Source organism: Pleurodeles waltl, chromosome 5, assembly GCF_031143425.1.
Source record: "Pleurodeles waltl isolate 20211129_DDA chromosome 5, aPleWal1.hap1.20221129, whole genome shotgun sequence".
Lineage (NCBI taxonomy): Eukaryota > Metazoa > Chordata > Amphibia > Caudata > Salamandridae > Pleurodeles > Pleurodeles waltl.
The window spans coordinates 173,804,891-173,832,097 of NC_090444.1; the positions used below are offsets into that span (position 1 = coordinate 173,804,891).

The 27,207-nt window shown below is 45.8% G+C and overlaps 1 protein-coding gene across 3 annotated transcripts in view; it reads left to right on the forward strand.

Annotated features, from left to right (window-relative positions):
* The window catches only part of EPRS1 (glutamyl-prolyl-tRNA synthetase 1), a 488,457-nt gene that overhangs the window by 68,556 nt on the left and 392,694 nt on the right, over nt 1-27,207 (forward strand). For all 3 annotated transcript variants that reach the window (XM_069233874.1, XM_069233875.1, XM_069233876.1), the window contains exons 10-11: nt 22,136-22,369; nt 25,295-25,379. In XM_069233874.1, the coding sequence (XP_069089975.1) occupies nt 22,136-22,369; nt 25,295-25,379 (319 nt within the window). The remainder of the gene's footprint in view (nt 1-22,135; nt 22,370-25,294; nt 25,380-27,207) is intronic.

Sequence of the window (27,207 nt, forward strand, 5' to 3'; positions counted from 1 at the left end):
CACAATTGTCACCAGTGGGAACACCTATAATGCAGTCACCCACACATACTGGGATGACCCAAGATGATGCTGACGCATGGTATTTATATGATCCACCAGTATCGGATAACAGCCCAGAATGTTATCCAATCAAGTCGTCACCATCAGAAGACAGTACCTCATATACGCAGGTACTATCCAGGGCAGCTACGTTCCACAACGTAGCAATGCACACAGAGCCAGTGGAGGATGACTTCCTTTTTAACACTCTGGAATCCACCCACACATCATATCAAAGCCTGCCAATTCTCCCGGGCATGATCAAGCACGCGCAACAGGTCTTCCTGGAGCCTGTAAAGGGAAGAGCTATCACACCTTCAAAAGAAGTACAAACCACCCCCAACAGATCCAGTGTTCATAACACAGCAGCTCACACCGGACTCAGTGGTTGTAAGGGCAGCAAGGAAAAGCGCAAACTCTCAATCGTCAGAAGATGCTCCACCACCTGACAAAGTCGGAAATTCGACGCTGCAGGCAAGCAGGTGGCATCACAAGCAGCCAATCAATGGCGAATTGCGAATTCACAAGCCCCACTTGCACGCTACGACAGGGCACACTGGGACGAGATGCAAGACGTTATACAACACTTGCCCAAGGAACACCAAAAACGTGCCCAGCAAGTAGTTGAAGAGGGACAGGCCATATCTAACAACCAGATAAGGTCCGCACTAGACTCGGCAGATACGGTTGCACGGACTGTCAACACGGCTGTAACCATTCGCAGACATGCATGGCTGCGGAGTTCTGGATTCAAGCCAGAGATTCAACAAGCAGTGTTAAATATGCCGTTTAATCAGCAACAGTTGTTTTGGCCGGAAGTCGATACTGCCAATGAAAAAAAAACGGCCAAAGCCATGGGCGCGCTCTATTCCCCACAAGTCGGAGGCACCTTTAGGAAACCACAATTCAGACGGGGGTTTCAGCAACAAAACATCTGAACCTTCCACCTCCCAAACCAGACCCACCCAGGGTTTGTGGTTCCTATAGAGGACAATTCCCTAAAGGAAGGGGAAAATTCCAACCAGACAAACCAAGCCCGAGCAAGCAGTGACTTCAATGTCACAACACCCCAACACTTGTCACCAGTGGGGGGAGGCTAACCACATACTACCAAAACTGGACACATATTACCACAGACACATGGGTCCTATCAATTATCCAACATGGTTATTGCATAGAATTCACAACATTCCCTCCAGATGTGACACCAAACCCGCACAGACTGTCTCAACAACACTTAGACCTATTACAAATAGAGGTCTAAGCACTGCTACAAAAACGAGCAATAGAGCTTGTACCTAATCACCAAAAAGGAACAGGCGTCTACTCACTATTTCCTCATTCCAAAAAAGGACAAAACGTTAAGACCCATCTAGGATCTCAGAACACTGAATCTCTTCATCAAATCAGATCATTTCCACATGGTAACACTTCAAGACGTAGTTCCCTTACTAAAAAAGGAGGAATACATGACAACATTGGATCTCAAGGATGCGTATTTCCACATACCCATCCATCCTTCTCACAGAAAATACCTAAGGTTTATAATGCAAGGCAAACACTATCAATTCAAAGTGCTACCGTTCGGAATAACAACAGCCCCCAGAGTATTCACTAAATGCCTAGCAGTAGTAGCCGCTCACATAAAGAGACAGCACATGCACATATTCCCATATTTGAACGACTGTCTAATAAAAGCCAACCCTCAACAACAATGTCAATTTCACACGCAATACGTCATAGAAACGCTACACAAACTAGGGTACTCGATAAATTACCAAAAATCACATCTGCAACCAGTATACAACAATACTTGGGAGCAACACTCAACACACACAAAAGGCAATTGCCACTCCAAGTCCACAAAGAGTCCAATCGTTCCAAATTGTAAAATCAAAAATACAACCAAACCAACAATACACAGTAAGGTTTGTAATGAAACTACTAGGCATGATGTCCTCAGGATTAGCCATTGTCCCAAACGCAAGATTACACATGCAGCCCTTACAACAGTGCCAAACAAAACAATGGACGCAAGCACAGGGTCAACTACAAGATCTAGTGTTGATAGACCGCCAAACACACTCCTCGCTTCAATGGTGGAACACTAAATTTAAACAAAGGGCGGCCATTCCAAGACCCAGTGCCTTACGCTATTATCACAACAGATGCTTCCATGGTTGGGTGGGGGGCACACCTCAACCATCACAGCATACAAGGTCAATGGGACAATCAACAAAAACTACTTCACATAAATCACTTGGAACTGCTAGCTGTATTTCTAGCATTAAAAGCGTTTCAACCACTAATAGTCCACAAACACATTCTTGTCAAAACAGACAATATGACAACAATGTATTATCTCAACAAACAGGGGGGGCCGCACTCGTCACAGCTGTGTCTCGTAGCACAAAAGATTTGGCATTGGGCAATTCACAACCACATTCGCCTAATAGCACAATACATACCAGGCATTCAGAATCAATTAGCCGACAATCTCAGTCGAGATCACCAGCAAACTCATGAATGGGAAATTCATCCCCAAATCCTACAGGATCACTTCCACCGCTGGGGAACACCAAACATAGACCTATTTGCAACAAAAGAAAATGCAAAATGCCAAAACTTTGCGTCCAGGTACCCACACCCTCAGTCCAAGGGCAATGCTTTATGGATCAGTTGGTCAGGGATATTTGCTTACGCTTTTACCCCCTCTCCCGCTCATTCCTTATCTGGTCAACAAACTGAGTCAAGACAAACTCAAACTAATACTAATAGCACCAACCTGGGCTCGCCAACCGTGGTACACAACACTGTTAGACTTATCAGTAGTACCCCACATCAAACTACCAAACAGACCAGATCTGTTAACACAACACAAACAACAGATCAGATACCCACCGAATCCAGCATCGCTCAATCTAGAAATCTGGCTCCTGAAGTCTTAGAATTTGGACATTTAAACCTTCCACAAGAATGTATGGAGGTCATTAAACAAGCGAGAAAACCTACAACAAGACACTGTTACGCAAACAAATGGAAAAGATTTGTTTGCTACTGCCACACTAATCAAATTCCACCACTATATGCCTCCACAAAGGACATTGTAAGTTATTTATTACACTTACAAAAGTCTAATCTAGCATTCTCTTCCATTAAAATCCATCTCACTGCAATATCTGCCTATCTGCAGATTACACATACAACATAACTTTTTAGAATACCAGTCATTAAAGCATTTATGGAGGGACTAAAAAGAATCATACCCCCAATGACACCACCAGTACCTTTGTGGAACCTTAATATTGTATTAACACGACTCATTGGCCCACCATTCAAACCCATGCATTCTTGTCAAATACAATATCTGACTTGGAAAGTAGCCTTTCTAATAGCTATCACATCACTAAGAAGAGTGAGTGAAATACAAGCATTTACTATTCAAGAACCCTTTATACAAATACATAAACATAAAGTGGTTCTCCGTACAAATTCAAAATTCTTACCAAAGGTCATATCACCATTCCATCTAAACCAAACTGTGGAACTCCCAGTCTTCTTTCCACAACCAGACTCAGTAGCTGAAAGGGCCTTCCATACATTACACATAAAAAGGGCACTAATGTATTACATTGACAGAACGAAACAATTTCGTAAAATAAAACAATTGTTTGTAGCTTTCCAAAAACCTCATGCAGGTAACCCTATATCCAAACAAGGCATTTCCAGATGGATAGTTAAATGCATTCAAACTTGCTACCTTAAAGCAAAAAGAGAATTACCGATTACACCAAGAGCACATTCCACTAGAAAGAAAGGCGCCACAATGGCTTTTCTTGGGAATATACCAATGACAGAAATTTGTAAGGCAACCACCTGGTCTACGCCTCATACATTTACTAAGCATTACTGTGTAGACGTGTTAGCAACACAACAAGCCACAGTAGGACAGGCTGTATTAAGAACATTATTTCAGACAACTTCAACTCCTACAGGCTAAACCACCGCTTTTTGGGGAGATTACTGCTTTGTAGTCTATGCACAGCATGTGTATCTGCAGCTACACATGCCACCGAATGGAAAATGTCACTTACCCAGTGTACATCTGTTCGTGGCATGAGACGCTGCAGATTCACATGCGCCCTCCCACCTCCCCGGTAGCCTGTAGCCGTTTTTAGTTGTATGAAAATTGTAAATATGTAAATAAATATTATTTTAATAAACATTAGGTACATACATTACTACTCCATTGCATGGACACCTCGTATACTCACAACTCCTACCTCACCCTTTGCGGGGAAAACAATCTAAGATGGAGTCGACGCCCATGCGCAATGGAGCCGAAAGGGAGGAGTCACTCGGTCCCGTGACTCGAAAAGACTTCTTTGAAGAAAAACAACTTGTAACACTCCGAGCCCAACACTAGATGGCAGGATAATGCACAGCATGTGAATCTTCAGCGTCTCATGCCACGAACAGATGTACACTGGGTAAGTGACATTTTCCATATGTGGTGGTCACCAGTAGATAGTCATAGTTGGGCCAAAATTCCCATAGATGAAGAGTTTTTTTTTTTTTTTTTTTTTTTTTTGCTAATAACTTCAGCCCGTTTGATTAATCGTCACAAAGTTTTTTTTTTTTTTTTAAACTAGTATGCCACTCACCTCAGCTGAAGTTTGCAAAGTTTCAGGGTGATTGGTCAAGCGGGGCCAAGAAAAAGGTGAGTCGCAAAAAGCATTTTTCCCATGCTGTTACCCATAGGGATTTTAGACACGACTACAGTCCGTCTGCAATATAGAAAAGTGTCCTTTTGAGGAGCCAGGGGCAGAGGTTTCACATCCTACAGAGGTGGATATCAGAGACACCAGCCTTTGTTGCAGTTCAGGTCTCAGTGACCGATCGTCAACCGCCTGCAGCAGCATACACCAGGCAAGGAGGCAGGCCGAAACAGCCCTCCCGAGTTCAGGACACCGTCTGCAAACAATGATTCCCAGGGGATACCGGTTTCAATTTCTTCCTCTCATCGCAACCAAATTGGCGCAAACATCTCCCATTACTTGCATCAGTGGAAGAAAATAACATCAGACAAATGGGTGTTGGACATAGTGTCTTCCGGTCACACCTTGGAGCTTTTGCAGAAACCCCCAAATCATTCTCCGAAAGGAGCACATCCACCTCATCTTCACTTACTGAAACGAGAAGTTACTCTAATGCTTTCCAAAGGAGTAATAGAGAAGGTTCTCACTCATCAGAAAGGCCTAGGGTTTTACTCCAGATTCTTCCTGGTGAGAAAAAAAGAATGGGGAATGGAGACCAATTTTAGATCTCGGACAGTTGAACAAGTTTCTGCGCGAACATTCCTTCTGGATGATAACCCTCTTAGACATCTTATACCTTCTCAACAGTGGAGATTACATGATATTGCTGGATCTCCAGGATGCCTTCTTTCACAATCTGATTTATCCCAGGCATCGCAGGAACCTCTGCTTTAGCCAGTACCCATTATCAGTTCAAGGTTCTACCTTTCGGATTAAAATCAGCCCCCGAATCTTTACGAAATGTGTTGCACCAATAGCCGCACATCTTTGCAAGCAAGGCTTCCAAGTCTTTACCTATTTGGACGATTGGCTGCTCAAAGCGCCAATATCACAGCAGGCTTCTCAATCCACCAATGCCTGTTTGCGTTATTCCACAATCTGAGGCTAACAGTGAATCACCCAAAAATCATCTCTTATTCCATCGCGCAAGATTATATTTTTGGTGCAAAGATCAATACAGTCAAAAAACAGGCCTATCTCTCAAAAGATCAAAAGCAAAAAATTAACCGCCATAGCTTTAAATGTATCCCAAAAAAGTCAAATGCTGTGAGGCTCTTCAAGCCACTGCTAGGGATGATTTCCTCATCAATAAACCTGGTACCTCTAGCATGACTAAAAATGGGACAGCTCCAGTGGATTCATTCTCAAGGGTCCTTCAAGAACGTAGTCCCTGTTAAACCAAGGATAATAGAGGCTTTGTAGTGGTGGACTCATAGCAATCATGTTTTGCATGGTTCAGCAGTACAAGTCACAATACCCGGACTTCGTTATTTCTACAGATGCTTCTCTTGAGTGCTGGGGTTGTCATTTGCAGGACATGTGCATCCAGGAAAATGGGCCTGAGACTCTAAAATCGATGCACATCAACCTCTTGGAATATAAGGCCGTCTTTCTCACACTAAGAGCCTTTCTTCCACAGATCTCTGGTTTGTCAGTGCTGGTCCACATGTACAACATGACCAGCATGTACTATATAAACAAAAGGGGAGGAACACGATCCCTATCCCTTTCACAAGAAGCTCAAATTCTCTGGGATTGGCTGACATTGAACAACATTTCTCTCAGGGCAGAACACATGTCTGGCATCAACAATGCTCTTGCAGGCACGCTCAGCAGGACAGAAGACAGTTGTCACAAGTGGGAGCTGAATCAACAGGAGGTGAGCAAGATCCTCTCGCGTTTGGGTCGACCAGCTCTGCATCTCTTTCAATTGCTAGTTTTACACCAATCGATACCCTCTCCCGGGATCGTGGGGGAATGCCTTTTTGACGCGATGGTATGGGATCTTTGCATATGCTTTCCCCCTTTTCCCCGTTTTCCGTTGATCCCCAGGGTTCCTAGGAAAATGAAAATGGAGCGCTGTCAGCTCATTTTAATAGCTCACAGATAGCCCAGACAACACTGGTTCACAGAGCTGATTCTCTTGTTTGTGACCAAACCCATTCCACTGCCCAAAAAGCAAACACTACTGTTGAAGAACCAAGGGCAGATATTGCATCCGGAACTAGCCTCTCTCCAGTTGCATGCATGGCTCCTGAGTTCTATGAATTCAGAAACATGAATATCGATCAGGAATGTAGAGAGATACTCTAGAGCAAGAGCTGAAAGTACTAACAAGACTGATAGACTGAAGTGGAGAGGATTCTCTGCTTGGTGCCAACAAAATAATTTTCATCCATTCCAGGCTTCTCCTGAGCAAATCATACCTTATCTCCTTTTGTCACCAAATCCGGGATAGTCTTTGCTTCCGTGAAAGTCCACCTGGCTGCAATCTCAAATTACAGACGAGGTGCAAGTAAGGCTTGTTTGTTCTGTCAGGCTCACCAAACATTTTATGAAGGGGTTATTTTGTACTTTCCCTCTTGTCTGAACACCTCCTCCGTAAAGGAATCTCAACATTACTCTCGCTCAGCTAATGCAATCTTTATTGGAGCCGATACATAAAGCTGAGCTGAACTATCTCATATGGAAGGTTGCTACTCTTCTTTCTCTCACTTCTTCCAGGAGAGTCAGTAACATACAAGCTTTAACAATTCAGGAACCATTCCTGCATTTCTCAACTGACTTTGTACTTCTCAGAACAAATCCAAAATACATCCCAAAGGTCCCATCTCGGTTGCCTCTCAACAAACCGATCATCCTGTGAACATTCTTTCCAAATCGAACTATGCCGGCTGAAAGAGCTCTACATTCTCTAGACATAAGACAATGTCTCAAGTTTTATCTTCACTGCATGAAGCAACTATACAAAACAGATCAATTGTTCGTCTCCTACAGACAAGGAGCTAAGGGAGCTCCTGTAAGGAAATGAACAATAGCAAGATGGATTTCACAAACTATTCAGTTCAGCCACTCTAAAGCTGGCAAACCACTATGCAAGAAATCTAAGGCACATTCCACGAGGGCAGTGTTAACCTCGCCTCTCTTTTCTCAGGCATATCATTGGATAAGATATGCCAGGCTGCGACATGTAAGACTACCCATTCCTTCACACAGCACTGCTTCCTGGAGTCAGCACACAGCAGTGACTCGGCAGTAGGACAGGCGATGCTGCCCCATCTATTTCAGTCAGGTGAACCTATTTTTTAATGTAAACTGTTATCATGCTGCTATAATGCTTCTTGTACATCTGTGGTTTAACAAGGTATTTATATATAAAATGTACTATGTATAAATAATTATTGTATTCCTCTGAGACTGCTATGAACTATTTTTCTATTTACCCATCACCCACTAAGGTTGTAATACTTGCTTTAAGTACTCCTTGCTATTCTGATTCAAGCGTGTTAATCTATGAAAGATCCAATACTGAATAGGAAAACAAGTTACTTACCTGTAACTGCAATTATCCAGTACTGCTATCTTTCATAGATTAACATGCGAGACACCCTCCTCCCTGTAGAGGCTCACCTTTTTACCTCAGTTTGTACTTCACTCTTGTGCTCAAAAATCTTAAGGAGAGAGTGTAAGGAAATGCCTCCTTGGCATGGTTGCCCCCTGACTTTTTGCCTTTGCTGATGCTATGTTTACAATTGAAAGTGTGCTGAGGCCTGCTAACCAGGCCCCAGCACCAGTGTTCTTTCCCTAACCTGTACTTTTGTATCCACAATTGGCAGACCCTGGCATCCAGATAAGTCCCTTGTAACTGGTACTTCAAGTACCAAGGGCCCTGATGCCAAGGAAGGTCTCTAAGGGCTGCAGCATGTCTTATGCCACCCTGGAGACCTCTCACTCAGCACAGACACACTGCTTGCCAGCTTGTGTGTGCTAGTGAGGACAAAACGAGTAAGTCGACATGGCACTCCCCTCAGGGTGCCATGCCAGCCTCTCACTGCCTATGCAGTATAGGTAAGACACCCCTCTAGCAGGCCTTACAGCCCTAAGGCAGGGTGCACTATACCATAGGTGAGGGTACCAGTGCATGAGCATGATACCCCTACAGTGTCTAAATAAAACCTTAGACATTGTAAGTGCAGGGTAGCCATAAGAGTATATGGTCTGGGAGTCTGTCAAACGCGAACTCCACAGCACCATAATGGCTACACTGAAAACTGGGAAGTTTGGTATCAAACTTCTCAGCACAATAAATGCACACTGATGCCAGTGTACATTTTATTGTAAAATACACCACAGAGGGCACCTTAGAGGTGCCCCCTGAAACTTAACCGACTATCTGTGTAGGCTGACTAGTTTTAGCAGCCTGCCCCAAACCGAGACATGTTGCTGGCCCCATGGGGAGAGTGCCTTTGTCACTCTGAGGCCAGTAACAAAGCCTGCACTGGGTGGAGATGCTAACACCTCTCCCAGGCAGGAATTGTCACACCTGGCGGTGAGCCTCAAAGGCTCACCTCCTTTGTGCCAACCCAGCAGGACACTCCAGCTAGTGGAGTTGCCCGCCCCCTCCGGCCAGGCCCCACTTTTGGCGGCAAGGCCGGAGAAAATAATGAGAATAACAAGGAGGAGTCACTGGCCAGTCAGGACAGCCCCTAAGGTGTCCTGAGCTGAGGTGACTCTAACTTTTAGAAATCCTCCATCTTGCAGATGGAGGATTCCCCCAATAGGGTTAGGATTGTGACCCCCTCCCCTTGGGAGGAGGCACAAAGAGGGTGTACCCACCCTCAGGGCTAGTAGCCATTGGCTACTAACCCCCCAGACCTAAACACGCCCTTAAATTTAGTATTTAAGGGCTACCCTGAACCCTAGAAAATTAGATTCCTGCAACTACAAGAAGAAGGACTGCCTAGCTGAAACCCCTGCAGCGGAAGACCAGAAGACGACAACTGCCTTGGCTCCAGAAACTCACCGGCCTGTCTCCTGCCTTCCAAAGATCCTGCTCCAGCGACGCCTTCCAAAGGGACCAGCGACCTCGACATCCTCTGAGGACTGCCCCTGCTTCGAAAAGACAAGAAACTCCCGAGGACAGCGGACCTGCTCCAAGAAAAGCTGCAACTTTGTTTCCAGCAGCTTTAAAGAACTCTGCAAGCTCCCCGCAAGAAGCGTGAGACTTGCAACACTGCACCCGGCGACCCCGACTCGGCTGGTGGCGATCCAACCCCTCAGGAGGGACCCCAGGACTACTCTGATACTGTGAGTACCAAAACCTGTCCCCCCTGAGCCCCCACAGCGCCGCCTGCAGAGGGAATCCCGAGGCTTCCCCTGACCGCGACTCTTTGAATCTAAAGTCCCGACGCCTGGGAGAGACCCTGCACCCGCAGCCCCCAGGACCTGAAGGACCGGACTTTCACTGGAGAAGCGACCCCCAGGAGTCCCTCTCCCTTGCCCAAGTGGAGGTTTCCCCGAGGAACCCCCCCCTTGCCTGCCTGCAGCGCTGAAGAGATCCCGAGATCTCTCATAGACTAACATTGCGAACCCGACGCTTGTTTCTACACTGCACCCGGCCGCCCCCGCGCCGCTGAGGGTGAAATTTCTGTGTGGACTTGTGTCCCCCCCCGGTGCCCTACAAAACCCCCCTGGTCTGCCCTCCGAAGACGCGGGTACTTACCTGCAAGCAGACCGGAACCGGGGCACCCCCTTCTCTCCATTCTAGCCTAGGTGTTTTGGGCACCACTTTGAACTCTGCACCTGACCGGCCCTGAGCTGCTGGTGTGGTGACTCTGGGGTTGCTCTGAACCCCCAACGGTGGGCTACCTTGGACCAAGAACTGAACCCTGTAAGTGTCTTACTTACCTGGTAAAACTAACAAATACTTACCTCCCCTAGGAACTGTGAAAATTGCACTAAGTGTCCACTTTTAAAACAGCTATTTGTGAATAACTTGAAAAGTATACATGCAATTTTGATGATTTGAAGTTCCTAAAATACTTACCTGCAATACCTTTCGAATGAGCTATTACATGTAGAATTTGAACCTGTGGTTCTTAAAATAAACTAAGAAAAGATATTTTTCTATATAAAAACCTATTGGCTGGATTTGTCTCTGAGTGTGTGTACCTCATTTATTGTCTATGTGTATGTACAACAAATGCTTAACACTACTCCTTGGATAAGCCTACTGCTCGACCACACTACCACAAAATAGAGCATTAGTATTATCTATTTTTACCACTATTTTACCTCTAAGGGGAACCCTTGGACTCTGTGCATGCTATTCCTTACTTTGAAATAGCACATACAGAGCCAACTTCCTACATTGGTGGATCAGCGGTGGGGTACAAGACTTTGCATTTGCTGGACTACTCAGCCAATACCTGATCACACGACAAATTCCAAAATTGTCATTAGAAATTGATTTTTGCAATTTGAAAAGTTTTCTAAATTCTTAAAAGACCTGCTAGGGCCTTGTGTTAGATCCTGTTTAGCATTTCTTTTAGAGTTTAAAAGTTTGGTAAAAGTTTGAATTAGATTCTAGAACCAGTTTTAGTTTCTTAAAAAGTATTCCAACTTTTAGAAGCATAATGTCTAGCACAGATGTGAATGTGGTGGAACTCGACACCACACCTTACCTCCATCTACAGATGAGAGAGCTAAGGTCACTCTGTAAACTAAAGAAAATAGCAATGGGCCCCAAACCTACCAAAGTACAGCTCCAGGAGCTTTTGGCAGAGTTTGAAAAGGCCAACCCCTCTGAGGATGGCAACTCAGAGGATGAAGATAGTGACTTGGAGGGAAATTCCCCCCCTCCAGTCCTACTTAGGGAGAGCAGGGCTTCTCAAGCCCTGACTCCACAAATAATAGTCAGAGATGCTGGTTCCCTCACAGGAGGGACCAACAACTCTGAAATCACTGAGGATAACCCCAGTGAAGAGGACATCCAGTTAGCCAGGATGGCCAAAAGATTGGCTTTGGAAAGACAGATCCTAGCCATAGAGAGGGAAAGACAAGAGATGGGCCTAGGACCCATCAATGGTGGCAGCAACATAAATAGGGTCAGAGATTCTCCTGACATGTTGAAAATCCCCAAAGGGATTGTAACTAAATATGAAGATGGTGATGACATCACCAAATGGTTCACAGCTTTTGAGAGGGCTTGTGTAACCAGAAAAGTGAACAGATCTCACTGGGGTGCTCTCCTTTGGGAAATGTTCACAGGAAAGTGTAGGGATAGACTCCTCACACTCTCTGGACAAGATGCAGAATCTTATGACCTCATGAAGGGTACCCTGATTGAGGGCTTTGGATTCTCCACTGAGGAGTACAGGATTAGGTTCAGGGGGGCTCAAAAATCCTCGAGCCAGACCTGGGTTGACTTTGTTGACTACTCAGTGAAAACACTAGATGGTTGGATTCAAGGCAGTGGTGTAAGTAATTATGATGGGCTGTACAATTTATTTGTGAAAGAACACCTGTTAAGTAATTGTTTCAATGATAAACTGCATCAGCATCTGGTAGACCTAGGACCAATTTCTCCCCAAGAATTGGGAAAGAAGGCGGACCATTGGGTCAAGACAAGGGTGTCCAAGACTTCAACAGGGGGTGACCAAAAGAAAGGGGTCACAAAGACTCCCCAGCAGAAGGGTGATGAGACAACCAAAACTAAAAATAGTAAAGAGTCTTCTACAGGCCCCCAAAAACCTGCACAGGAGGGTGGGCCCAGAGCCTCTTCACAAAACAATGGGTACAAGGGTAAAAACTTTGATCCCAAAAAGGCCTGGTGTCATAGCTGTAAACAGCATGGACACCAAACTGGAGACAAGGCCTGTCCCAAGAAAGGTTCCACTCCAAACTCCCATCCAGGTAACACTGGTATGGCTAGTCTCCAAGTGGGATCAACAGTGTGCCCAGAGCAAATCAGGGTCCACACTGAAGCTACTCTAGTTTCTGAGGGTGGGGTGGATTTAGCCACACTAGCTGTCTGGCCGCCTAACATGCAAAAATACAGACAGCAACTCTTAATTAATGGGACTAGAATAGAGGGCCTGAGGGATACAGGTGCCAGTGTCACCATGGTGACAGAGAAACTGGTTTCCCCTGGCCAATACCTGACTGGAAAAACTTACACAGTCACCAACGCTGACAATCAGAGAAAAGTACATCCCATGGCAATGGTTACTTTAGAATGGGGAGGGGTCAATGGCCTGAAGCAGGTGGTGGTCTCCTCAAATATCCCAGTGGACTGTCTGCTTGGAAATGACCTGGAGTCCTCAGCATGGGCTGAGGTAGAGCTAAAAACCCATGCAGCAATGCTGGGTATCCCTGAACTGGTGTGTGTGAAAACGAGAGCACAATGCAAGGCACAGGGTGAAAAAGTAGAGCTGGAGTCTGGAAAAATGGCCCAGCCTACCAAGAGAACAGGAAAGTCAGTTGGGAAACCAACTGCAACACAGCAAAAGAAAGGGAACCTCTCTTCTCAGGAAGAAGTTCTGCCCTCTGAGGGAACTGAGCCTTTGGAGCTTGAACCTTATCAGGTTGAGCTCTTAGGCCCAGGGGGACCCTCAAGGGAGGAGCTGTGTAAGGGACAAGAAACCTGTCCCTCTCTTGAAGGCCTTAGGCAGCAAGCTGCTGAAGAGTCCAAAGGCAAGAAAAATGGAACACATAGGGTCTATTGGGAAGATGGGCTCCTGTACACTGAGGCCAGAGACCCCAAACCTGGTGCCACTAGGAGAGTGGTAGTGCCTCAGCTGTTCAGAGAGTTCATCCTAACATTGGCCCATGACATTCCCCTTGCTGGACATTTGGGACAAACCAAGACGTGGGAGAGGTTAGTCAACCACTTCTACTGGCCCAATATGTCCAACATGGTTAAGGAGTTTTGCCTCTCCTGCCCCACCTGTCAAGCCAGTGGTAAGACAGGTGGGCACCCAAAGGCCCCCCTCATTCCACTTCCAGTGGTGGGGGTGCCCTTTGAAAGAGTGGGTGTGGACATAGTTGGTCCACTGGAACCTCCCACAGCCTCAGGAAATATGTATATCCTGGTAGTAGTGGATCATGCTACCAGGTATCCTGAAGCTATTCCCCTTAGGTCGACTACTGCCCCTGCAGTAGCCAAGGCCCTCATTGGTATCTTTACCAGAGTGGGTTTCCCTAAGGAGGTGGTGTCTGACAGAGGTACCAACTTCATGTCAGCATACCTAAAGCACATGTGGAATGAGTGTGGAGTGACTTATAAATTCACTACACCTTACCATCCACAAACTAATGGCTTAGTTGAGAGATTCAACAAGACATTAAAGGGCATGATCATGGGGCTCCCAGAAAAACTCAAAAGGAGATGGGATGTCCTCCTGCCATGTCTGCTTTTCGCTTACAGGGAGGTACCACAGAAGGGAGTAGGGTTCTCACCCTTTGAACTTCTGTTTGGTCATCCTGTAAGGGGACCACTTGCCCTTGTTAAAGAAGGCTGGGAGAGACCTCTCCATGAGCCTAAACAGGACATAGTGGACTATGTACTTGGCCTTCGCTCTAGAATGGCAGAGTACATGGAAAAGGCAACCAAAAACCTTGAGGCCAGCCAACAGCTCCAGAAGTTTTGGTATGACCAAAAGGCTGCACTGGTTGAGTTCCAACCAGGGCAGAAAGTCTGGGTTCTGGAGCCTGTGGCTCCCAGGGCACTCCAGGACAAATGGAGTGGCCCTTACCCAGTACTAGAGAGGAAGAGTCAGGTCACCTACTTGGTGGACCTGGGCACAAGCAGGAGCCCCAAAAGGGTGATCCATGTAAACCGCCTTAAGCTCTTCCACGACAGGGCTGATGTCAATCTGTTGATGGTAACAGATGAGGATCAGGAGGCAGAGAGTGAACCTCTCCCTGATCTTCTGTCATCAGACCCAAAAGATGGTACAGTAGATGGAGTGATCTACTCAGACACCCTCTCTGGCCAACAGCAAGCTGATTGTAGGAGAGTCCTACAACAGTTTCCTGAACTCTTCTCCTTAACCCCTGGTCAGACACACCTGTGTACCCATGATGTGGACACAGGAGACAGCATGCCTGTCAAGAACAAAATCTTTAGACAGTCTGACCATGTTAAGGAAAGCATCAAGGTGGAAGTCCACAAGATGCTGGAATTGGGAGTCATTGAGCGCTCTGACAGCCCCTGGGCTAGCCCAGTGGTCTTGGTCCCCAAACCTCACACCACAGATGGAAAGAAAGAGATGAGGTTTTGTGTGGACTACAGAGGGCTCAATTCTGTCACCAAGACAGATGCTCATCCAATTCCAAGAGCTGATGAGCTCATTGATAAATTAGGTGCTGCCAAATTTCTAAGTACCTTTGACTTGACAGCAGGGTACTGGCAAATAAAAATGGCACCTGGAGCAAAAGAAAAGACAGCATTCTCCACACCTGATGGGCATTATCAGTTTACTGTTATGCCCTTTGGTTTAAAGAATGCCCCTGCCACCTTCCAAAGGTTGGTGAATCAAGTCCTTGCTGGCTTGGAGTCCTTTAGCACAGCTTATCTTGATGATATTGCTGTCTTTAGCTCCACCTGGCAGGATCACCTGGTCCACCTGAGGAAGGTTTTGAAGGCTCTGCAATCTGCAGGCCTCTCTATCAAGGCATCCAAATGCCAGATAGGGCAGGGAACTGTGGTTTACTTGGGACACCTTGTAGGTGGAGGCCAAGTTCAACCACTCCAACCCAAGATCCAGACTATTCTGGACTGGGTAGCTCCAAAAACCCAGACTCAAGTCAGGGCATTCCTTGGCTTGACTGGGTACTACAGGAGGTTTGTGAAGGGGTATGGATCCATTGTGACAGCCCTCACTGAGCTCACCTCCAAGAAAATGCCCAAGAAAGTGAACTGGACTGTGGACTGCCAACAGGCCTTTGACACCCTGAAACAGGCAATGTGCTCAGCACCAGTTCTCAAAGCTCCAGATTATTCTAAGCAGTTCATTGTGCAGACTGATGCCTCTGAACATGGGATAGGGGCAGTTTTGTCCCAGACAAATGATGATGGCCTTGACCAGCCTGTTGCTTTCATTAGCAGGAGGTTACTCCCCAGGGAGCAGCGTTGGAGTGCCATTGAGAGGGAGGCCTTTGCTGTGGTCTGGTCCCTGAAGAAGCTGAGACCATACCTCTTTGGGACTCACTTCCTAGTTCAAACTGACCACAGACCTCTCAAATGGCTGATGCAAATGAAAGGTGAAAATCCTAAACTGTTGAGGTGGTCCATCTCCCTACAGGGAAGGGACTTTATAGTGGAACACAGACCTGGGACTGCCCATGCCAATGCAGATGGCCTTTCCAGGTTCTTCCACTTAGAAAATGAAGACTCTCTTGGGAAAGGTTAGTCTCATCCTCTTTCGTTTGGGGGGGGGTTGTGTAAGGAAATGCCTCCTTGGCATGGTTGCCCCCTGACTTTTTGCCTTTGCTGATGCTATGTTTACAATTGAAAGTGTGCTGAGGCCTGCTAACCAGGCCCCAGCACCAGTGTTCTTTCCCTAACCTGTACTTTTGTATCCACAATTGGCAGACCCTGGCATCCAGATAAGTCCCTTGTAACTGGTACTTCAAGTACCAAGGGCCCTGATGCCAAGGAAGGTCTCTAAGGGCTGCAGCATGTCTTATGCCACCCTGGAGACCTCTCACTCAGCACAGACACACTGCTTGCCAGCTTGTGTGTGCTAGTGAGGACAAAACGAGTAAGTCGACATGGCACTCCCCTCAGGGTGCCATGCCAGCCTCTCACTGCCTATGCAGTATAGGTAAGACACCCCTCTAGCAGGCCTTACAGCCCTAAGGCAGGGTGCACTATACCATAGGTGAGGGTACCAGTGCATGAGCATGATACCCCTACAGTGTCTAAATAAAACCTTAGACATTGTAAGTGCAGGGTAGCCATAAGAGTATATGGTCTGGGAGTCTGTCAAACGCGAACTCCACAGCACCATAATGGCTACACTGAAAACTGGGAAGTTTGGTATCAAACTTCTCAGCACAATAAATGCACACTGATGCCAGTGTACATTTTATTGTAAAATACACCACAGAGGGCACCTTAGAGGTGCCCCCTGAAACTTAACCGACTATCTGTGTAGGCTGACTAGTTTTAGCAGCCTGCCCCAAACCGAGACATGTTGCTGGCCCCATGGGGAGAGTGCCTTTGTCACTCTGAGGCCAGTAACAAAGCCTGCACTGGGTGGAGATGCTAACACCTCTCCCAGGCAGGAATTGTCACACCTGGCGGTGAGCCTCAAAGGCTCACCTCCTTTGTGCCAACCCAGCAGGACACTCCAGCTAGTGGAGTTGCCCGCCCCCTCCGGCCAGGCCCCACTTTTGGCGGCAAGGCCGGAGAAAATAATGAGAATAACAAGGAGGAGTCACTGGCCAGTCAGGACAGCCCCTAAGGTGTCCTGAGCTGAGGTGACTCTAACTTTTAGAAATCCTCCATCTTGCAGATGGAGGATTCCCCCAATAGGGTTAGGATTGTGACCCCCTCCCCTTGGGAGGAGGCACAAAGAGGGTGTACCCACCCTCAGGGCTAGTAGCCATTGGCTACTAACCCCCCAGACCTAAACACGCCCTTAAATTTAGTATTTAAGGGCTACCCTGAACCCTAGAAAATTAGATTCCTGCAACTACAAGAAGAAGGACTGCCTAGCTGAAACCCCTGCAGCGGAAGACCAGAAGACGACAACTGCCTTGGCTCCAGAAACTCACCGGCCTGTCTCCTGCCTTCCAAAGATCCTGCTCCAGCGACGCCTTCCAAAGGGACCAGCGACCTCGACATCCTCTGAGGACTGCCCCTGCTTCGAAAAGACAAGAAACTCCCGAGGACAGCGGACCTGCTCCAAGAAAAGCTGCAACTTTGTTTCCAGCAGCTTTAAAGAACTCTGCAAGCTCCCCGCAAGAAGCGTGAGACTTGCAACACTGCACCCGGCGACCCCGACTCGGCTGGTGGCGATCCAACCCCTCAGGAGGGACCCCAGGACTACTCTGATACTGTGAGTACCAAAACCTGTCCCCCCTGAGCCCCCACAGCGCCGCCTGCAGAGGGAATCCCGAGGCTTCCCCTGACCGCGACTCTTTGAATCTAAAGTCCCGACGCCTGGGAGAGACCCTGCACCCGCAGCCCCCAGGACCTGAAGGACCGGACTTTCACTGGAGAAGCGACCCCCAGGAGTCCCTCTCCCTTGCCCAAGTGGAGGTTTCCCCGAGGAACCCCCCCCTTGCCTGCCTGCAGCGCTGAAGAGATCCCGAGATCTCTCATAGACTAACATTGCGAACCCGACGCTTGTTTCTACACTGCACCCGGCCGCCCCCGCGCCGCTGAGGGTGAAATTTCTGTGTGGACTTGTGTCCCCCCCCGGTGCCCTACAAAACCCCCCTGGTCTGCCCTCCGAAGACGCGGGTACTTACCTGCAAGCAGACCGGAACCGGGGCACCCCCTTCTCTCCATTCTAGCCTAGGTGTTTTGGGCACCACTTTGAACTCTGCACCTGACCGGCCCTGAGCTGCTGGTGTGGTGACTCTGGGGTTGCTCTGAACCCCCAACGGTGGGCTACCTTGGACCAAGAACTGAACCCTGTAAGTGTCTTACTTACCTGGTAAAACTAACAAATACTTACCTCCCCTAGGAACTGTGAAAATTGCACTAAGTGTCCACTTTTAAAACAGCTATTTGTGAATAACTTGAAAAGTATACATGCAATTTTGATGATTTGAAGTTCCTAAAATACTTACCTGCAATACCTTTCGAATGAGCTATTACATGTAGAATTTGAACCTGTGGTTCTTAAAATAAACTAAGAAAAGATATTTTTCTATATAAAAACCTATTGGCTGGATTTGTCTCTGAGTGTGTGTACCTCATTTATTGTCTATGTGTATGTACAACAAATGCTTAACACTACTCCTTGGATAAGCCTACTGCTCGACCACACTACCACAAAATAGAGCATTAGTATTATCTATTTTTACCACTATTTTACCTCTAAGGGGAACCCTTGGACTCTGTGCATGCTATTCCTTACTTTGAAATAGCACATACAGAGCCCCTCTTGGGATTGTTTTAGAGGGTAATGGCGCCCGATTGGTCATAGCTCAGGTTTGGTTCTTTTTTTCAAAAGGACCTAGGCTATTCAATGGATGACTGCTGCCATTATACCCTGTGTGATTTTTGCATACTACTTTCTAAGGTACTGTGGGACTCCCACTTTGTCGAAGGGGGAATGATTCAAGCATGTGAATCTATGAAAGATACCAATACTGGATAACTGCAGGTTCGATGGCATCTGTTGCTGCAGATACACATGTTGTGCACAGTCCGCCATCTGGTGTTGAGTCGGAGTGTTACAAGTTGTTTTTTCTTCGAAGAAGTCTTTTGAGTCACGAGACCGAGGGACTCCTCCTATTTGCTTCCATTGCGCATGAGCTCCATCTTAGATTGATTTTTTTCCGCCCTCGGGTTCGGACGTGTTCCTTTTCGCTCCGGGTTTCGGGACGGAAAGATAGTCAAAACTTCTAAAAACTACATCGGTATTGTTTCGCTCGGGATAGTTAGAATCGACACGAATCGTGAAGAGCACGGTAGCCCTTATGGGTAATTTCGATCCCCCGTCAGGGCCTGGTCGGCCCGACCGCGTGTAACATCGACACCGATGGAACGGACCCCGTTCCGATTCTGTCCTAAATGCCACAATAAATATCCATATACGGACCAACATTTGGTCTGTAACTTGTGCCTGTCACCCGAGCACAAAGAAGAAACTTGTGAGGCCTGTCGTGCGTTCCGGTCCCGAAAAACGCTCCGTGACCGTCGAACCAGAAGACTACAGATGGCGTCCACGCCGACAGAACACCGAGAGTTCGAGGAACAAGGAGAAGAGGAGGAAGCCTTCTCCATCCATGAATCGGACGAATTCTACGTCGAGGAAACTGTGAGTAAGACGTCGAAAAGCACACAGCACAAGAAAACAGACAAGGCCCAGGGGACGCCACTGCCAACTGGCCATGGCTCAACGCATAAAGGTGACCGTCCATCGGCACCGAAAAAGGCCGAACTGGTGCCCAGATCGTCCGACTCGGGTCGAGACACAGGCACGCAACATTCTCGGGACCGAGAAAGTGTTGCCGAAAAAGATCGACGCCGAGAAAGCGGAGCCGACGCTGCTCGACGCAGAGACAGCGGCACCGAGGATGATCGACGCCGAGAAGGCTCGACTCCGAAAAAGAAGAGATTCACTTCGGAGCCGAAAACAAAAAAAGTTTCGGTGCCAAAACAACCAGCAACCGAACCCACTACCGGCTCATATTCAGAGGAACAATCATTGTCCTCTCAAATGCGTAAACACAGGTTTGAAGAGGAGTTACAGACTACTGATGTAGACCATACACAAAAGAGGATCTTCATCCAGAGTGGAACAGGGAAGATTAGCACTCTCCCACCAATCAAGAGAAAAAGGAGACTAGAGTTCCAAACTGAACAACTGACACCACAAGCAAAGGTGGCAAAGAAAGCAACTCCGCCACCCTCTCCTCCACCTGTAACTCAGATATCACCGGCACAAACTCTGTCACATTCACCGGCTCACACCACCATGAGCCAAGATGACCAAGATGCTTGGGACCTATACGACGCCCCAGTGTCAGACAATAGCCCAGAGTCATACCCTACCAAGCCCTCACCACCCGAGGACAGCACAGCGTATGCGCAGGTGGTAGCTAGGGCAGCAGAATTCCACAACGTGTCGTTACACACAGAACCTGTCGAGGATGACTTTCTTTTTAACACCCTCTCCTCCACCCATAGCAACTACCGAAGCCTGCCTATGCTTCCAGGAATGCTAAGGCACGCGAAGCAAATCTTCAAAGACCCTGTCAAGAGTAGAGCGATCACTCCAAGGGTAGAGAAAAAATATAAAGCACCTCCCACAGACCCTGCTTATATCACCTCTCAACTGCCACCAGACTCAGTCGTGGTAGGAGCAGCTCGCAAAAGAGCCAATTCACACACATCGGGCGATGCACCACCCCTGGATAAGGAAAGCCGAAAATTCGACGCAGCTGGGAAGAGTCGCTGTACAAGCTGCAAGCCAGTGGCAACTCCTACCTCACCCTCTGCGGGGAAAACAATCTAAGATGGAGCCGACGCCCATGCGCAATGGAAGCAAAGAGGAGGAGTCCCTCGGTCTTGTGACTCGAAAGACTTCTTCGAAGAAAAAACAACTTGTAACACTCCGACCCAACACCAGATGGCGGACTGTGCACAACATGTGAATCTGCAGCGACCAATGCCACGAACAGATGTACACTGGGTAAGTGACATTTTCATTACAGGTAAGTAATTTGTTTTCATTCACACTGTCTGCCCTCCTCTTTTCTATATCCTGAAAGCCATGCTTAAAATGCCTTCCTTGCATCTGAGGTGTTACTTCACTCTTAAGCAGATGACACTCCAGTTCATCTGCCTCTCAGCTGCACAAAGGATGCTTGTAGAGTGGTGTGGCCTTTTGATTGTCGCAGATTGAATTAACAAAAGGGTTTGAAGGGAATCACTGCTGAAACACAGTGCTCTTGTTAGTCTGTCCTAGGACCCTGCAGCTGCCTTTAATACAAGCAGGTAATGTCTCCCTATTCAACATCCTCTGGTGTTTGCGACCTAGGTGAAATGAGGGTTGCGTTTGATCACCAGATAGGTGCAGTTTTAAAGAGTGACTTTTCAAATTTCACAGATTAAAATCTATTACTCTTTTATTTTAGCCATTTGCTGCAAAGTTATAGTCTACACATGACTTTCTACCAACTTCAGCATTACATGATATTGAGTATACTCTTGTGTGTCTGATTTATGGCTTTATGCTTTTCAAACTCTCCTTCTTTTAGGTCGTCAGACTTGCTTCCTGGGCCACCTTGTATTTATTTTCAGTCATTGTTTGACTTCTTCAGCTTTATATTGGGTGATTCGGTGACTTCACCATATTTTTCCACCAAGTTATCCACTATGGTCAGAGGTATCTGAATTACTGTTCATACCACTATCCAGGTGTGAATGCTGTGACAACAGAAGACTTTTGGCTCAGAATTCCATATTATGGGACTAATATCCTTGCCAATTTAGTTTCTTGTGAGTTTAATCAAGGTCAAAAAGGAGCTGAAGACCTTTCTGTTCACCTAGTTACTTCTGGTGGGATGCAGTAATGGTTTATTAGGTTAAGTCTGTTGTATTGACACAGAGAATTTAATTTGCATATGTGGACTGCAAATAAATGTTAATGTTTTAGTTCCATTTGTATTTGTCAAGTGGTATTCGTGTTTAATTACTTCCCAGGTTATAAATATGCCTAAACCTTGTTTTGCCAAAGGTGTTCAAACCTACAAGAATGTTTCTGCTGTACTTATGGCTGCTGGGTTCAATGTGAGTTTTTCTTTTTCAGTGTGTACCCAACTTATGACTTTGCCTGCCCAATTGTGGACAGTATAGAAGGAGTTACTCATGCCCTCAGAACGACAGAATATCACGACCGTGACGAGCAGTTTTACTGGATCATTGAAGCTTTGGGGATAAGGAAACCTTACATCTGGGAGTACAGCCGGCTCAATCTCAACAACACTTTACTCTCCAAAAGGAAGCTTACCTGGTTTGTCAATGAAGGGCTGGTGGATGGCTGGTACGTTGCAAATGTTAGGAGCATTTCATTTAGTGAAAACAGAATTATCTATAAGTATATTTGAAGTTTATCCATTTTAACACAGACATTAGCACCCTTAACAATATCTTGTTCCTGCTCATACGGTCTGTTTTTTTAAATGTTTGGATGCCAAATGAGGAATATTCTCCAGTTTCCCATTGCTCTGTGCAAGTGTATGTTGAGAGAAGAAAAGTAATTTAAAGTTGATAAATGAGAATATTTTTCTCTTCTGACTGATATGCAGTCTTGGTGACACCTATTTAGTTAACCATGTTAATGTAGGTGAACATTTAATCAAATCCGGATAGCATTTTGCAAAATTTATACTCCTGGACATATGCTGGTGTGGTTTCCACCAAGGTCATGGAACTGAATCGGTCTTGTTATACATTTGAGATGGTATTCCTATCTACTGTTTACCATATTTGATCTGTTGGGTGCCTTCAGCCTAATCATGCACCAAACCATGTTGGTTAAAATCCAGTTTTCAAGCAAACGCTAGCATTTAGACTGCAACTCATTTTCCTCTCCATGATTTACCATGATTGATACTGGTTTATCCTGTCCGCAACACATCAGATACGTAAGGTGACTATATAGAGTACTACTGGAAATGTCCAGTCCGTTGAAAAGGTAGTTGTTGTTATATCAGACCTAGATCAGTCATTTCACTCGAGAGGAGACGACTTGATAAGTGTTAAAACACTTTAGATTAGGAATAGGATTCACTAGATGGATAGTATTTCTGTACTCTGACGCTACTGCCAGAGTCCACACGAGAAGTGTCATATCTAGTCCGATAGAAACAGGCAGAGGTATCCGACAGAGGTGCCCTCTTTGTCATGCTATTTGAATTAGATATAGAACCCCTAGCGGCAGTAATGAGAAAAGAGGGTAAGAGAGGTAACCTCATGTAAGAGGATATGTCATCTCGGTATATTGCTGATTACCTTTTGCGCTTTCTAAAGGTTGGCCAGACTGGGCAGAAGGACTCTATGCAGACACGCCAATTATTTGGGTGACTTTGTGGTATAGGTGCTAACTGAATAAAATCTGTGCCTTCGCAGTTAACTCAGAAATTAGTGCGGGGCTCCCAGAGGTCTTAGGCAGGCTTCTAGTATGTGACCCCAGTACCATTCACTGTCTACAAATATACATAAAGATATAGAGTTATTCGAATGCAACGTGGCTAGAACTTATCCTTCAGAAGAAGCATTGAACTCTGGGTAAAAAAAGCTACCCTTGGCTATCCAGAGATTAGAGATTAGTCTTGAATAAAATGACCATTCTCCACCAGTTATTCTGTCACATCTCACATTTACTAGTTTGGGTCCCCAGGTCCTAATTTGAGAAACTAGATGAACTCCCTACTTAGTCTACATTAGGAACGCAAAGACAGAGTAGATTTCAGCTAATTAAAACTCAAAACGGGTCAGAGACCAGTCGAAGCGCTCTAGAGTTTAAAGCGTATTATCTAGCAGTCCAGCTCCAAGTAATAACACAGATGTTGGAATGAGGTTTTCTACATGAGACGGGCCTAACCAAGACCAAACTATAAAGGAACGTAAGCTTAATACTTTATTATTATGGGGAAACCCTTTACTCTGCTAATGTAAGTAGCCCTCAAATGTTGGGATAGAAACTTCTGAAAATCGAAAGAAATCTTAGGTTAGGGCCCGGCCACACAGCTTGTTGGAAGGTGGATAGACATGGGTTTTTACACTTGCGAAATTAGGTAAACGACTGGACTCGGATGGGTAAAGAGACCATGGGAAGTATTTGTGCAGATATACCTATTTTCATAGGAGGTATTTAACCTGGGTAAAGATTAATAAGATTTATAAAATAGTGCTATCACAGTACCCCAGATGTGAAGAAGAAAAAGTGGGATTCTTCGACATGGGAGAGATTGTGGAAGGAAAAAACAAAAAAAAATAGGTGCTTAAAACAAAGCTGGAATTTTCACAGCGGAGTGATGTGTACTTCGACTATTTTCAATATCTAATGCAAAAAAATTGGTAGCACATATATAACTCTAGCCCTCCTATCTAAGAGGAAAATAGTGGTGTTCTGGAAATCCCTCGTCACTACTAAACCAGTGGACATCATAGGTGAATAAATGGACAGATTCTGAAAGTATAGCGTTAAATGGGAAAACAGAGGGCTGAGGGGGGAAACCATACCACATCAATGGGACAAGGTTGCACAGATGGTTTTGGGACCACCCTGTAGGAGAGCTTCTCAGTCACACCATTAGCAATCCTGTGAAGGATCCCTGTTACACAATAGTGATTAGGATATGAGCAAATACCAATTCAAAATACACCAAGTTTGAAGAGAACAGCTGTACAGTATGATGAAACAAGGGGTTAGATCCAACAGGTAGAGTAAAAAGTCGATCCTTCTTTCCCCCACAACTCCCTGCTTTTCCACATGACTTCATCATAATCTGGAACCAGGTGATGTTGATAACGACTTGGAATCAGACCGATTTATAGGGAAAAGTCATGTTGGTCCGATAGCACAATGGGCGATACGTATGCCTGGCTTATTAGTGAAGGAACGATTAGTAGGTTACTGAGCAACAAGATGAGTGCAGCAACGTCAAAGTAAAGGAACTCATTGGGAAAGAGGAGAAAACCAAAAGTGACAAACAATAAGTCCCGCAGAACAATACTATTATGCTTACACTAGATGACTATGACAAAACAAATAATGTTATATGCTTATCTAGTTACTAATATATCATGAACTTATCAATGTACCCAACAAGGTGAGAAGCAAAATATTACTGAATTGTGTGTGAATGGGCACTGAATGATAATCAATATGTTGCTTGAAAGCTTGTTCATATTGCCTTTAATTCTAACTATAACCCCTTCATTTTGTACACTTTTCTGACAGGGATGATCCAAGATTTCCAACTGTACGTGGAGTACTGAGAAGAGGTATGACTGTAGAAGGATTAAAGCAGTTCATTGCTGCTCAGGTTGGTTTTATTTTCTGCTCATCCATATCCATGTATGTGCATGAAGTAATTTTAACCTGGAAATATTTGTGTACTAATGTTATCGATTTACCTTTTAAAATTGAGGCCTTTAGAGCATGCAATACTTCATAGAGGTGGCCTCTGTAATCTTTTTTCCTATCCTGTTTTGATTAATATGTTTTTAATTTCTTGCAGTTGCATATGTATTTTTCTTATGGACCATTTAAGGCGATCTAAAATGTTAATGCATCTCTCCTTTTCATAGAGGTAGACGTTAATGTGAGGCCTCTGTTCTGAATCAAGTACTTGAGACCGCAGCATAAATGTTTCCAGTTAGAGCTGAGGGTTCAGGTTTATACTGTTGTGTTCTCACGGCAGGAGACCTAGGTCAGATGAGTACCGTCAATATGCAGAAGAATAGGAAAACAACTGGAAGAATCTCTTTGCAGGTCTGGTGTCCAATGTTAATATTACTTCTACAGCAAACACAATGATTCTTTGTGCGACCCCTCGGATTTGGTCAGTCTAGTTCCAAAAAACACTGTGGAAATTTTGTCTTGTAAGTAGATTTTGCACAGCACTTTAATTAGCTCTAAAGATTGTATACATAATCCTTAGCATGGTTTTTTCCATCAGTGGCATCCAAAGCAGACCACAGATATTTGGGATGACCATCTTTGATAAATTTTTTCTGTGTTAGAAAGGATATTCAAAGCCTCATATCACCATAATCCCGAATCCAGACTATATGCCTGATGTAGGCTCAGTTTACGGTGTTCACCTATGTGGTGGCACCCTATACTGACTCCAGGCAACCCTAGTAATAGTGAGTAGGGGTCCAGATAGCAGAATCTCTTTAGGGGTAGGTAGGGCAAGCAGCTAAAGCCAGGAGGAATGTTGAGCACTTGCAATACCACAGTAGTCAGACAATAACTTAGTCACAAGAAAGAACCACAAAAGTGTTGCAAAAATAAAGGATACTTTTTACAGCACTATTAATAAACTGTAATTGGTAAATCTCCCTCAGAGATATTACATACAATTATACACCTAAAATAACCTGAAAAAATAGCATAAAAAATACAGGGCTCTTGGGGGGAGGGGGAAACCTATACTAACAGTGGAATGTGAAAGTGGAACTTTAACCAAGGTAAGTGAGGTGGTTAGCTACATGGTGGGGCCAGTTAGAAACACCATAGGTAAGTACAGTATGTGATCCCAGTAATAAGTCAGTTATCCACCCATTTGTCACATTGGCTAACACAGAAAGCAGTGGTTGGAGTTTGTGGATTTAAGGATCCTTCCCAGAGGACGCGAGGAAACCAGCAGGGAGGGTGCCACTACCCCAAGGATACCCAGGAGATAGGGGTACCTACACCGTGGACCCAGATTCAGAAGGGAGAAGGGACTCTCAGAAGACTATGAACTCCTCTGATTTTCTAGCTGCTGTCACGACCCTTGGACCAGGCCAGTGGAACCCAGGGACGGATTCTGGATATCCAGGACCTGTGGAGAAAGGGGACAGAGGAGCTGCCCAGGTGGTGCCGATGGCAATGCCCACCCTCCTGAAGATGAAGTTCCTGCAAGTTGGTGAAAGAACAAGTCCAACTGTGGGGACCAGAAGTCGATTAATTTCCCAGGAGTCACGCACAAGCTGTCCATCTGCTGTTGCCGGATTGTAGGAGGGTCAGTGACTGACCAGGTCACCAACAAGCACTGGCAAGTGTAAATGGAAGCAGAAGAGAAGTTTGGAAAGTTGTGGGGACAAGAAAGGCCCAGGAGACTCTACCCAGAAGGAGAGGTCAGAGCTTGCCCTCAGCACACAGGA